Source organism: Eubalaena glacialis, chromosome 1 (assembly GCF_028564815.1).
Source record: "Eubalaena glacialis isolate mEubGla1 chromosome 1, mEubGla1.1.hap2.+ XY, whole genome shotgun sequence".
Classification (NCBI taxonomy): Eukaryota; Metazoa; Chordata; class Mammalia; order Artiodactyla; family Balaenidae; genus Eubalaena; species Eubalaena glacialis.
Genome location: NC_083716.1, coordinates 41,785,012 through 41,799,958, shown reverse-complemented (window position 1 = coordinate 41,799,958; position 14,947 = coordinate 41,785,012). Strand labels below are relative to the sequence as shown.

At 42.4% G+C, this 14,947-nt stretch overlaps 1 protein-coding gene across 1 annotated transcript; it reads left to right on the top strand.

The window, feature by feature from the left end:
- Positions 1 to 9,173: 9,173 nt before the first annotated feature.
- MBL2 (mannose binding lectin 2) lies at positions 9,174 to 12,468 on the top strand. Its single transcript, XM_061195663.1, has 4 exons — positions 9,174 to 9,357; positions 9,756 to 9,894; positions 11,258 to 11,313; positions 12,095 to 12,468. Exons 1-4 carry the CDS (start codon positions 9,174 to 9,176, stop codon positions 12,466 to 12,468), a joined length of 753 nt encoding a protein of 250 aa, XP_061051646.1.
- The last annotated feature ends 2,479 nt before the right edge of the window (positions 12,469 to 14,947 follow it).

Here is a 14,947-nt window from a genome sequence, read left to right as displayed (position 1 = left end):
TTGGAACCCTTATATCTTGCTAACAGAAATGTAGAATTGTACAGTCACTTTGGAAAACAATTTGGCAGTTCCTCCAAAAGTTAAACATAGAATTACCATGTGATCCAGCAAATCACCTCCTAGGTGCATAGCCAAGAGTATTGGAAACATAAGTCCACACAAATGTTTGTACACAAATGTTCACTGTACCATTAATCCCCAATAGTGGAAACAATCCAAAAATCTATCAACTGGTGAATGGTTGGGAGTAGTTAGAGAAATTTTCATTCAGAATGAGATAGTTAATCAAGTTCTGAAGGATAACTAGTGTTTGGTTTAGAAGAATGAAAGGATGAATGTATCCTAGGCAAGGGGATGATGTGAGTAGAGGTACCACTATGAGTATCCACTGTGAGTTTGGAGGTTGTAGGGTCATCAGGTTACAAGTAACGAACACCTAATCTAAATTAACAGAAGTAAAAATGGAATTTATAGTCCACACAACTAAATACACACAACTGAAACATCTCCTGATATTCCTCCCAATCATTCCAAACTGTAAGTTCCAAAGTGTCAAAGGCAAATGCAGTTTTTGTTTACAGGGAGTCAAGATATGGGTATATGGTCAGAACTGTATCTCTTACTGTCTCTGAGCTCTTAATCTTTCCACATATTGACATCATTCTCAAATAGGCTTTTTCTAAGCAGCAGAAGGGATAGCTATTACCAGTCCAAGCCCATCCTTTCCTTAGACTCTTTTCCTGGGTCCATGTAGCAAATCTTAGCAAATCCATGTAGCAAAGACTCGTCAACTTTTCCTGACTGACTCACCCATCACTGAAACAATCATGGTGATCTAAAGGCTATAACATATGAGCTGAACACAAATATAACTCCACTTCTCATGCAGCAAAGGGGAAGCAGCCCAGTTGAACCATATGGAAAGGATTCATCAGAGAAAAGAGAATTTCATTTACTAGAAGCAGAAGGGAAGAGATCCTGGCGAAATAAAAACATCCAGTGCTCAGTACACAGAAGTCTGAATGGACTGTCCTGCTGGAATGAATATTTTCAGTTTGTTTTGGAGTCATAAGCAATAAAGGAGAAAAGTTAATTCAGACTAGATTGTGGAAGATCTTGAAAACAAGCGTGTTTTTATTTTACACTGCTTTTTAAAGGAGTAATGATGCTGTTAAAGTCATATATTAAGGAGATTCATCCAGCAGTGGAATAGCTAGCAATGAGTGAGGGAAGACAAGCAGATGTCTTGGGTTACTTCGAACATCTAAGGTTGAGGTGACAGTGCTTATGGCTGTGAAAATAAAACTGAGAAAGAATATATGAGATGGTGCAAAAGAAAAATTGACATGACTTTTTGAAGTCTGGGTGAAAGACAGAGAGAGATAAGAAAAAAATACTGGTAGGGAGACTTAAAGGAAAACACTAGATTGAACTGTGGGTTATAGAGTAAGGAATGTTTAACTTTTTTTCCTTTTTATTTGACTCAAATCTGAATACAATGCTATAAAACTAAAGATCATTGTGGATGCATATGTAATTTTTATTGTTTTATATTCCCAGTGAATATCTCTAGGATATCATTGCTATATCCAATAATTCCCATATACACAGCTTCACAAACTCCTGCCTTTTGTTATCTGTGAATTTTTGTAACTTTGTAAATTCAATGCATTATACCAGACTGAGACATAAGAAATCTGGGAAGTCGGGCAATATTAGTTATATCAGAAAATAACTTAAAACTCTAAGGGGCAAATGTCAAAAGCCCTTGCTTACGTTGAATGTGGATTTCTAAATTTACAAAAAAGAGAAGAGTCTTGAGAAGACTAATTTTACACACATATATTATATATGATACATATTTATTGATACTTGTAACAGAGCAGTCGTGTGTAGTAAAAGACATAAGAGACAGACAAGAGATGAGGCCTTTGGCTCTCAGAAGAAGGTGTATAACAACAAAGCCCCCTACTTAAAAATGTTACGTAGTATCTGGAACAGGGCAGTTATGCTCTCCCTTCTCTCTCAGTTCCTATCCCAGGGCCTGACACAGAGCAGCTTCTAGGAAGTAATGTATAGAATGAGTGAACAGGTATGGGGATGTGTGATGTCTCAGTGTAGCCCTTGGCTCACTACAATTCTGAGTTTGGTCACTAGATGGCAGGGCTGACCAGTAATTTCTCTTTGGGACCTTAGAGGATGATGATCCTCTGGGAACCTGTCCCTCACAGTGGTCCCTTGGAAGCCACACAAAGCAGCCTGAAGGACAGAATCCCCCTCCCCACCATCCCATCTCTCTTTAAATAGGGGAGTCAACTGGGGAGCCAGGTGTTCCTGGGTCAGTCTAACTTGGTTACTCTGGGCCTCCCATGAGTCCGTTCCCTCACCGATTGCAGGAAACTCTCATTCCTGGTCCTTTTTCTCTGTCAGGAGAGTTATTTTCTCAAGGGCTAGGGGTCTCATATGCATACAACACTCTGGTCTTCCCTCCAACATATTTCTGGTTTTTAAGTATTTTTCTTATGCCCATTTAACAGCTTGAGGACTGAGACTTACAAGGTGAGAGCATTTGCCTAAGTCACAATGCTCAGGTCAGAATGGAGTAGAATCAGGTGTGTGTATGTCCCCTTCCTTGACCTCCCTCCTGCCTTCGGGGGTTGGGGGCTAGGCACACAAAGGAAAGTGGAGGAGAGGCAGCTGGCATCTAGCTCAGCCATTCCAGGCAAGAACTAGCCTTTCCTTGGCCCTTCTAACAGAGAACATCCTCCTTAACCCCCTCTCCCTCCCACTCTACTGCCCAGCTATTCTCCTCCTCCAGGACTTTCCTATCCAGGACAGTCTCACCTCTTTACCCAACTTCCCATTCCAGAGAAGTGATCACGGGAATTGGTTGGGTTCCCCTTACCTAAGAGGGCTATTAGTCAGCTTGGGCTGCCTCAGCAAGATATCACTGAATGGGTAGCTTAAACAACAGATATTTATTTTCTCACAGTTCGGAATGCTAGAAGCCCAAGATAAAGATGTAAGCAGAGATGGTTTCTGATGGTTCCTACAAGGCTACAGATGGCCTGTTGCCTGCTTTCTGTGTCCTCGCATGGGTTTTTCTGTATGAGTGCACAGAGAGATGCAGCTTCAGAACGCAGAAGCAGCCAGACCCACACCTCTGCCCTCCTTGGCTCTCAGGCTCTCCCATGAGTCTTGGCTGGAGGAATCCCTGATGCTACATGTGTTGATAAAGGGCCCACTCAGGGCATTTGTGGACTCCCTGTGTACACTGACATGGACATGCAGATATACCTACTGTGCCAGTTACCAAAGGACTCTTGGCTATAGATTTACTCTTCCATATATGCTCTGTGATAAGCCACAAAATTCCTTTAAGCATTTCTCCTTTAAAGTGAGCATGATCAGGAATGTAAATTGGTACAACCACTAAAAAACTAAAAATAGAACTATCATATGACCCAGCAATCCCACTCCTGGGCATATATCTGGAGAAAACCATAATTAGAGAAGATGCACGCACCCTAATGTTCACTGCAGCACTATTTACAATAGCCAAGACACAGAAGCAACCTAAATGTCCATCGACAGAGGAATGGATAAAGAAGATGTGGTACATATATACAATAGAATATTATTCAGCCATAAAAAAGAATGAAATAATGCCATTTGCAGCAACACTGATGGACCTAGAGATTATCATAGTAAGTGAAGTAAGTCAGACAGAGAAAGACAAATATCATATGATACCACTCATATGTGGAATCTAATTTTTTTAAATGATAGAAATGAACTTATTTACAAAACATAAACAGACTTACAGATATAGAAAACAAACCTATGGTTACCAAAGGGGAAACGTGGAGGGGAGAGATAAATCAGGAGCTTGGGAAGAACATACACACACTACTATATAAAAGATAGATAACCAACAAGGACCTACTGTATATCACAGAGAACTCTACTCAATATTTGGTGATAACCTATATGAGAAAAGAATCTGAAAAAGAATGAATATATGTATATGTATAACTGAATCACTTTGCTGTACACCTGAAAGTAATACAACATTGTAAATCAACTATAACCCAATAAAATAAAAAATAAAATAAAGTGAGCAGGATAAGCTTTCACAATAGAGGGCACTAGAGAGAAGCTGAGAGAAAAAGGGACCCTCAGTTTCTTGATAACAGCTTGACTTGAGAATATCCTGGGAGCTCTGTCATTGCCTAGGCCCCAACACACAGTCTCTCCTTGAGTCAATGAGCTTGACCACAATCTTCCTGCAGCCCTCTCGGCAGGGAATCCTGGGCCTCAGGCTTTTTTGCCTGCACAACTGCCCTGATTTCCCCTGTTCATCACCCTCCCCCAGGTGTGTCTCCCCAAATCCTCCTGAAGCAAAGGCTCTTGGTCGAGGACCAGCACGTTCTAGGCCTGCTACGCCTGCGCCCCACTCCCCCTGCCAAAATTTGAGGCCAAAAATTGAGGCTCAGCCAGAATATGTGGTCTGCCTAAACTCGGAGTCATGAGCCCAAACCAAGCCTTCAGGTTCCAAATCTCAAACTTTACCTCTCAGCTGGGGTTGCCCAAGAACACTGCTTCCCACGGGAAGAAGACTATTGTAACACCATCCTGGAGGCAATGAAGGCCTTGTCTTAAGCAGGATGGTATGATAAGCTGCGTGCCATGCACTCCAAGTGTGGATCAGAAGACAGCATAGCATGGCATAGCCAAGGCAGTGTTGTCCTGGTCCACAGATGAAGAAACGGGATCTGAAGGAGACAGAACTTCGCCAAAGTCACACAGCCAGGAAGTGGCAGAGCTGGGATTCCATCCCATTAAAGGAAAGTGATGTAGAGGGGCAGGCAGTCCTCCTACAGGTCAGAGAGGCAGCACTGTTGTCTGGTGGAGGTGTGCTGGGAAGGGCCTAAGGTCCAGAACAAATGCGTACAGCAGCTTTATCCATGAGGTGGAGTGCAGACTGGGTAATCAGGGCTGATGCATGTGGAAAGGGGTATCTCATGATAGGAAAGGCCTGCTGGAGACTGTGGAGGATGGGAAGAGATTCAGTTGCATCCACAGCAGTGGCTCAACTTTCAGATTGACTCTCCACCCAGATGTCCACCCCTTCCCAGCTCAGTTCCAGGAAGCTTCCTGACCTCTGGACTAAGTGTTCAATACAAACAAGTACAGTGATCAAAGCCAGCACTTCCAGTGTGACCTGGAATCAGCTACCTCATTTTCCCTGCTCTACTTTGGAGTAGGAACAAGAGGGAAGTCTGGATGCTGAAGAGTAGGGGAGAGAGATAAGCAAGTTTCCAGCAGACTTTTTTAGGCCCTGGATGTCCTAGTCTCTGTCCTTTGCTTCAGGCATGTGGCTCTGTACCATCCTGCACTTTTTTCAGGCCCAGGGGATGGGTCAGCAGGAAGTAAGGAAACCAGACCTTCCACAAGCCAAGGACCATCTAGTTGGAAAGGACGTGGAAGGTAATCTCATCCATATTCCTTCTGGTGTTTGGAGGCCTCTACCACACCCTCACCACATGGCTCTGCAACCTCTCTTTGAAGCTCCTGTGATGGGTTCCCTCACCACCCTAAGCTAAAAGGGCATTTGATGATAGCTCTGTTAGAAATGTTGTCCAGAATTGAATAACTTTTGCTTCACAAAGTTATTGTTCCATCCCTTCTTGATCACTAGCACCTGATTCAAGCCATTTACTCACAAGATACCCATTATACCTCCTACAATCAGTTGACTGGCACCCAGATATTCATGTCAGAAACTTGTATGCCCAAATTCCTTTTTTCTGCTCACCATTTCACACCCAACCAACTCCCAAGCTCTATCAATTATACCTTGTAGATGTTTCTCAAATGTGTCTAGCTTCTTGATCCAGCTGCCATTACCCTGATTCTGGCCACCATCATCTGCTGTTTAGACGATAGTAAGTACTTCCTTGCAGGTCAGCTTTTTTCCAGTCTTGCTCCCTTCCAATCTTTCTCCACATTTTAGTCAAAACAAGCTTTGAAAAATTCAAATGTGATCATTCCTCTTCTATTGGAATTCCTCTAATGATCCTTGGGAGGAGGTCCAAAGTCTTACACAGTTTGTAAGTCATATCATCAATAGGCTTATGCCTTATCTCTCACCACTTGGATCTCACACTGTTAAGACCAACCAGACTGAATAGTACTATCCTTGGGAACCTGGCCTACTTTTTCTCACTTTCAAGCCACTGTACAGACTATTTCCATCGTAAAACTTGGACAAAGCACTGATGGAAGCAGGGATAATCTTTAGATCACCCACAGCTTTCTTGAGACTCCCTTTGGAAACTTTTTCATGTGAAATAATTTTAGTCTCACAGACAAGTTGAAAAAAATAGTAAAGAAAGGTGTCATGTCCTCTTCATCCATCATTCACCGATGGTAGGATCTAACATACCAGAGTGCAAGTATCAAAACCAGGAAACTGACACTGGAACAATACAACAATAAGATATGGATGTTATTTGAATTTAACTATTTTTTACCTGCATTTTTTTTCTTGGTGTATAGTTCTATGAAATGTTATCGTAATCATAGGTTTGTGCAATCACCACAATTAAGGCACAGAACTATTCCAACACCCACAATGAAACTTTCCTGTGCTACACCTTTATACCTTCCCTGAAGCCCTATTCCCTGCCAACTGCTGATATGGTCCCCATTGTTTAATTTTGTCATTTCAAGAATATTATATGAAAAGAATAATACAGTTTGTAAATTCCTGATTATTTATTTTACTTAACATAATGTCCTTGAAATTCATCCAAGTTATTGTATTAATTAAGAGTGTTCCTTTTTTTTCTGTGAGTTTTCCATGGTTTATTTATCCATTCACTTGTTGAAGGACAATTGGGTTATTTCCAGTTTTTTTTTTTCTGCTAGTAAAAATGAAGCTTCCAAAATGTGTTATTTACATATAATGGAATATTATTTAAACTTAAAAAGGAAGGAAATTCTGATACCTGCCGCAACATGGATGAACCTCGAAGACATTATGCTAAGTGAAATAAGCCTGTCACAAAAAGACAAACCCTATATTATTCCACTTATCTAAGACACCTAGAGTAGTCAAATTCATAGAGACAAAAAGTACACAGTGGTTACCAAGGATTGGGGGTGGGGCTGGGGGTTGGAAATGGGGAGTTATTGTTTAATGGGTACAGAGTTTCAGTTTGGGATGATGAAAATATTCTGGAGATGGGTAGTGGTGAAGGTTGCACAACAATGTGAATGTACTTAATGTGGCCAAATTGTATACCTAATAATGGTCAAAATGGTAAATTTTATGTTATTCATATTTTACCACAATAAAAAGTAGAAAAGTAAAGTAAATGGATAGAATATAACATCATGGAGTATAAGTAATATGAAAGAAAATAAAGCAAGTTAAGAGAATAGAGAGTGGGACCACTTAGATAAAGTGATCAACACAGGTTTCTCTGAGACAGGAATGTCTCAATAGAAGAGAAAGAGCCAGCCGGTGACATGATGGAGGGGACATTCAGGCTGTGAGAAAACCAAGTGCAAAGCCTGAGGCAGGAGTGGTCTTGGTACGTGGAAGGCAGCAAGGGGTCTGCCGTGCCTTCGTGGACGAGTGTGTGTGCACGTCTGCGTGTCTGTGTGCACGGTTAGCGTGCACAAGCATGTGAGCACATTCACATGCGCCTCTGTGTTTCTCGGTTGGAGACAAGAATCTCGACACGATTAACCATGTGAGCCTACTCATGCTGACTCAGCAATGAGGACTCTGCCCAAATGATGGTGATTTAAAGGAAGAACTGTGCAGTATTGAAGAAAACAGCCACCCAGCACTGCACCAGAAGCCCCTGGGAAATGCTCCTAAGAAGAGTTTAGTGCAGTTCTAAGAAGACTTATTTATTAATCTGGGGTTGAAGGTCAGGCCCATACTGTCCTTGTTTACAAGCCTGATTGGACCTTGCATTACTGAGCCCAGCCTCCTCCCTCCACCTAAGGCACCTGCCGTCACCCTGCTGGAGGGCCAGTTTCCTTGTGACTGTATCCCTGCTTTGCAGAAGCCCCAGTAAGTCCTTTCTGGTGAATGGATCTGGGGTCCTGGATCAAATGTCTAGGGATTTGACTTGATCTTGGAGGCCTAGAGAAGACTTTCTAGGGTGTGTGGGGAGATGGCAGGCAGAAGCCATGCTGGGGGTGTCTCTTTCTCTGCTTATGCTGGGGCATCTGTGACTTTCCTGGATTCACCTGACCATTTGCAAATCAGACTGTGCCTTTGTTTTCAAAGGGAGCCGAGAAGGATTAGACCCTTGATGCTGGGCTGCTGAGGTTTCCTGGGGGAGGGACAGCTGGAAGAGGACTTTGAAGGACATAAAATGTCAGGCTTGAGAAATGAGAAGGGTATTCAAGGAAGGTGTTCTAATTGCCAGTGGTTTTGACTCATAGGACACACAGAATACCTGCCAGGAAGTAGAGAGGGATCTGGCACCCTGCCTGGGTCAAGATAGAAATTTCCAGAGAAAATTCTCTCCCTGGCAAGTCTCTCTTACAGTGGGAAATAAAACATCAAGAGGAAACAAACTCAACTTAATTCTGGCCAGGTTAGTAACTAGCAGTGACTCTTCCTCTCTGGATCATTAGCCTGCAGCTTAGTGCATGCCACTGAGTAGATGTTGGTTAATTGGCACTGAGGGCAATGGACTGTTCAGATATAAGGATGGGATGCAGGTGGCAGATGGGCCCAAATGGGAAAGGTGAGACAGAGAGAGCTGGGTCTCCATTCACATTCACTCCCCAAGTCAGCAGGCATGAGTGAGCTGGCAATGTTATGCCTATCTGCTCTCACAAAGGACACAGAGAGCATACTCCTAGCCTTTTAGCAGTAACACTAGAGGCCAGGCACTGGTAACCCCTTCTCCCCAACAATGCAAGTTGTTATGCCTACCTTTGTTGAAGTAGTAATACAACATCACAGGAGGATTTACTTTTCCAAATCCCCAGTCTGGAGGCCAGGAATGGGTCATCCATCTCTGTATCACCTGTGCCCAGTATAGGTTATAGGAAAAAGGGCAGGTTCAGTAAATATGTGTTGATTAACTGAACAGGATGAGATGATCTTCCTTGATTTTTCCCACACCAACGTGAGGACCATGTCACTGTTTCCATCACTCCCTCTGTTTCTCCTGATTGTGGTGACAGCAACGTGTACAGAAACAGAAAACTGTGAGAATGTACAAAAGACCTGCCCTGTGATTGCCTGTGGTTCTCCAGGAATCAACGGCCTCCCAGGCAACAATGGGCATGATGGTGCCAAGGGAGAAAAGGGAGAACCAGGTACAGTTTGGGCTGTTCTATCTCTGTGACTCTTTATCTTCCAAAGGAAACTGCCTGGAGATGTGAGGAGGGTAATGTCATACTCATGTAGCTTGTATTTCTCTCAACTACAAATTATAATTCAAAAGAGAGATACAGCTCTGACTCTGGCATCCCAAACTTCCACACAGGAACTGGTGACACCTGGTGGTCCTGCCGGCTCAGGAAGTTGACCCTCAAGGCAGACCATCCCATGGGACACAGGAGGCTTTCCTTCTATGGTCATTAGAAAGAGCAGTTCAGAATGTTAGCCCTGGATCAGTGTCTCCTTTCTCCTGGGAAGGGATTGGGCATCATGCTTTTGGAGAAATAGAGCAGGAACGCAAATATCATGTCATGTTTCCTTTGTCCTCCAACAGGTCAAGGACTCAGAGGCTTTCAGGGCCCTCCTGGAAAGGTAGGGCCTCAAGGAATGCCAGGGCCACCTGGGTTACCAGGACAAGTGGGCCAAAAAGGAGACCCTGGAGATGATTTGGGTAAGGAATTTACTTCAGCAAGGTCTAGGCTGAAGGCCCCCAGGGTCTGGCAACTCTAAGTACCATGTGGGAGATGCCCCTTCTCCTGCTGCTTCCTGGGAAGATGCCCAACTGCTTCCTGACCCAGCAGCCTCTAGCTTCTCTAGGTTATTTAGAGCCTCAGGGGATTCCTATCAATGCCTGAATACAGACTCACAAACCCTTCAGAGCCAAACCCTCATCAGGTACCTCCTGGAGGAGCTAAGCCTAGGCTCTCCTTCAGCTGAAACAATCCAATGTGAGGCTCTGGTCCAAAAGGGATAAAATAGGTTATCTATGTGTTGGGCTTGTTATGCCTATTTTCACCACAACGGTAGATACATGGTATGCCAGTTATCTCTTACCTCATGAGAAACAAACAAAACACAGCCATTTATTTAAAACACGAATCTGTGAATCAAGTGATTTCTTTGTTGGTCTCAGCTGGACTCACTCATGTGTCTGTGGTCAACTGATGGCCAATGGTCTCACTTACATGTCTGGCTGTTGTTTGGCCATCAGCTGGAATGATGAGCGTAGCTGAGCCACAGATCTCATCCTCCAATTGACTCACCTGGGCTTATTCACATAGAGATGATTACAGGATTTCCAAAAGAAGAAAGAGCAGAAGCTTTAAGGCCTCCTGAAGGCTTAGGACACATACATTATTGCTTCTGCCACATTCCATTGGTCAAAACAAGTTACAAGGCCCGCTCAGATTCAAGGAGTGGGGAAATAAACTCCATTTCTTAATGAGAGAAGCTGTACCACACTGAGGTCATTTTTGCCACCTACTACACATAGCTTGCCTCATGCCCTCCCCTCTTGGATAATGGGCAACTCACAAAAATCCTGGTTTACCGATTAACAGAACAAACTCAGGGAAAAATAAAACAAAAAGCAACAAAACCAAAACTTTCCCAAAGACAAAACCCTGCAATCTTTATAGTCAATATTCACCAGCTCATAATAATTCCTCAATTATATTATTCCACAAGTTTACCCATGATAGAGCTATTTGTTTGGGGAAAAAAACAATTAGTGAATAGCTTGGCGTGTGGAGTGCTATAATGCTAGGTCAACAGGGAGTGTATGTATGTGCGTGTGGGTGTGTAAAGTGTCTTTACATACATTCAACAGATGAGTGATGTTTTGGGCTGGATGGAAATAGAGATACTTTTCCTTCTTTATGCTTCTTTATGCTTAAAATATTTTTCATTTTCCTTCAAAGAGCAAATATCAGTATAAAAGAAACTTTTATCTTGATTTTTTTTTTTTTTAGTTTGAAAAGGTACCCTACCCCCTTGTAGTTCTAAGATGCCTTTTCAACAATGCTCTTTCACTTTGTTTTAATTTTCTAGGTAAAGCCTGGCTACTTCAGAAAGAGCAGCTCTGCGATCAGAACTGGAGCAGCTCAAAAAATGTAAGCCTTCTCTCTTACTTTTCAGGCAGCTTGAAGTTTCGGAAAGTGGAAGGCAACAAATATTTATTGAATACATGTAATTTTCTAGTAACTGGATAGGTGTTTTTCATATTCTGACCTCATGAAATCCTCACAACAACCTTTTGGTAGAAACGGAAGCAAAGGAAAATTACATAATTTGCTCAAATGCACAGAGCTAATAAGTGGCAGAGGCAGTTTATAAACTGAAGTCAGTCTGATACCAGAGACCCTGATCCTGTATCTTTACTATCAGTGTACATATGTGTCACTGAAAATGGGACCTATGCCTCTTTCCCTTTGTTATGCTGTTGCTGAGAACTGGCAATGAGGCTTAACCTGTTTCCTGGCCTAGGACAAATATTCTCAGACATTTAAATTTATTTTTAAGTTAATATTAGGGTAAAACTTAGAATTCCAATTATATGTATTCTAGAACTCTGGTCCCAAAAGACAAAGGCCTTTGTTCCATTCTGTTTCTTCAGATTAGGGCTGCTAGATTTAACAAAGAAAAATATAGGACACCCAGTTAAACTTGAATGTCAGGTAAACAACAACTAATTTTTTTTTAGTATAAGTATGTCCTTAAAATTGCATGTGAGACACTTATACTAAAAAGAACTTCATTGTTTATCTATAATTCAAATATAACTGGACATATTGTATTTTATGTGGCAACTCTACTGTAGAAGGCTTTATCCAGAAAAATATCTTGAGCTGGACTTAGAGACAAGCCGGTGTCACCTATATTTTCCCATTTTAGGGCTGATCTTCTCTTTGGGCAAAAAAGTTGGGAAAAAGTTTTATTTTACCAATGGTGAAAAGATGACCTTTGATGAAGTGAAGACTCTGTGTGCCCAGTTCCAGGCCTCTGTGGCCATCCCTACGAACGCTGACGAAAACAAGGCCATCCAGGATATAGCCAGTGGAGGGGCCTTCCTAGGCATCACAAATGAGAAGACTGACAGCCAGTCTGTGGATCTGACAGGAAAGAGGGTGACCTACCAAAACTGGCATGATGGTGAGCGCAATAACGCTGGTTCTGAGGAACACTGTGTGACACTCCTGGTGGACGGCACATGGAATGACATCACCTGTTCTGCCTCCTTTTTGGCTGTCTGCGAATACTCTGCCTGAGGGAGCGTGACCCTCAGGCTCTCCTGTCCCTTTGCTCATCTCATAGGTCGACAGTCTGGTTTGAAAGATAAATCTATATCAATTTCCCATACCCAGTATTGAGTTGCCCCTTTGAGGGGAATCAGAGACAATGAGAAGAATGGATTGAGAATGATGAGATGTGGAAGTGAAAAGTGAGAAGAGACTGATAGTAGTCTAAGAGTTTCTGGTTCAGACCCAATCACTAATAATAATCACTAACAACAATAACTACAAAATAATAATAGTAATAATAGCAGCAGCAGTACTAGTAGTACTAATAACAAATTTTTAAATGTTTACTATGAGTTAGGCCCTACATTATGTGTAGTACATTAATTATCTAATTTAATTAGGCTGTTAAGTTTTGTTTGAGTAGTGTTATCTAAGGTACAAAACTAAAATGGATTTATTTTTCCATTTACTCTAAACACTTGTGTTCTGTTGAGCCTTTCTTTCTCTTTGGGTCGAGAGCTCCCCTAAATGACATCTTTCCAGCCTAATTCCATAGCTTTTCTGCCAGTCTCAGGTATTAATAGGATCGATCCCTGATCAGGGAACTAGATCCCACATGCCGCAACTAAGAGTTTACATGCCGCAACTAAAGATCCCACGTGCTGCAACTAAAAAAAAAAAAAAAAAGAGATCCCGCATGCCACAACAAAGATTCCTCACTCAGCAACGAAGATCCCGTGTGCTGCACCTAAGACCCGTCGCAGCCAAATAAATAAATCAATAAAATAAATATTAAAAAAAAAAAAGAATACATCTGAGAGGACCCCTTGTCCTACCTTCTCTCTGCCCGCTGCCTGACTCTTTCTTTACTATGTTTACAGGAAAGATAGCATTTGGATAATATAAAAATATGTTCAGACTTCTTGTTTCAGCTCCAACGTGTGATGGGTTTGAAAGTCAAATCCCCCATTCTCGTAACAACAGCAAAAAAAGCTAAACAAACTTAAAATAAACGACTTTTCTTAGACCCTTCAGAGAATTGAGTTCACAAGGCAAACTGTCTAAAGATGAAGTCCCTATCCCCCTGTAGTAATTCAAGACTGAAAAATTTATTTTAGTTTTTCCTGATGATCCCATTTTTCATTTTCTGATTCTGCTCAGGCTGAGCCAGAAGGGTGTCACTGACATCTTGTGGAGCCTGAGCCCTTCTTCAGCAGCCCAGCCTAGACCACCTGCCCTTTAAGTGGATGTGGCTCCTCCAGCCCCTGTAAGTCAGGACTCGTGACACTCCAAACCGCCCCCCCACCCCCACTCCACAATTCCATGCTTTGAGGGGTTGGAATGACTTATAAAAAGGTCACAAGCCACATCCATGAATATGAAAGAACTCCACATAGAAGCAGCAACTGGCACAGAAGCATACAAAAAACAGAAAAGAAAAACCCTCTCAAACCCATTTTCACCATGGTGACACTCAATCAGTGACAGTGCTTAGGCCACACTGAATTAAAACACATTTGGGGAAATTTTCCCATTTTTCGGTCATTTTTATCAGAGTTCCTATTTCTCAGGGACAAATCAGCTTCAAATACTGCCTTTTCTCTCAGTGAGTGGCTTTTGAGACGCTGTAACATTTGAGAAAAGTTAACATGTTAGGTCCTGAGATCCTAGCCTTTATTTTCCTGTGACCACACCCTCCCTGTATAACCCTTCACCCATATTTTAAATCTCCTAATCTCAACTTTCTCTTTTCAGTGCAAAATGTGGCATGGGGTCTTCCCGTGAGCAGCCTCCACTCCCTCTAGAGGGCAGGACATCCCACACAAAACATGGGGCAACCCTCCCAGTAGAGTTCATGGCTTCATCCTTAGATGCAATGGCCGCCTTTCTCTCAGTTCCCACCTTGCAGATCCCATACCTACCACAGCCCGGTGCCCTGGAACCACTGCTGCTCCCTCCCCTTCCATTATGCTCTAAGCCTGTGAGGCCTCTCACCTTGGTGAGGCTCCCTTGAGTCCATGTTGGTGTCTGCTGGACAATTATTCTCAGGGACCTGAACTGTTACTGCCGCTGAGGAGGCTTCTGAAGCCTGTGCTTCCAGAGCCCTTGGGGAGGACCTGCAAGCTTTCTGCCGTGGGATCTCTCCAAATCTGCTGTCTTACAGCTTAACAAAGCCTCAATTGACATCAGAAATGTTCTTTTCTGTCATATTGTTTTCTGTTTGCATTTTTTCTCTCTCTCTCTTTCCCTCTCTCTTTCCCTCATCTCCCTCTCTCCTGTTTAAGTTTTATTGCATAATACCTGAAAAGAATCCTGGTTTATACTGAACAGACACTCTCTGTGACTTGGGGTTAGGCAAACTTTCTTAGAAAGATCAGAGAAATCAATAATCATTAAAGGAAAACATGATAAATTCCATCTCATCAAAATTAAAGGTTAATTTAATTTCTCAAAAATTAAGAAAACATATAAGTACAGCATGGCCTGGAGAAAATATTTGCAAAAC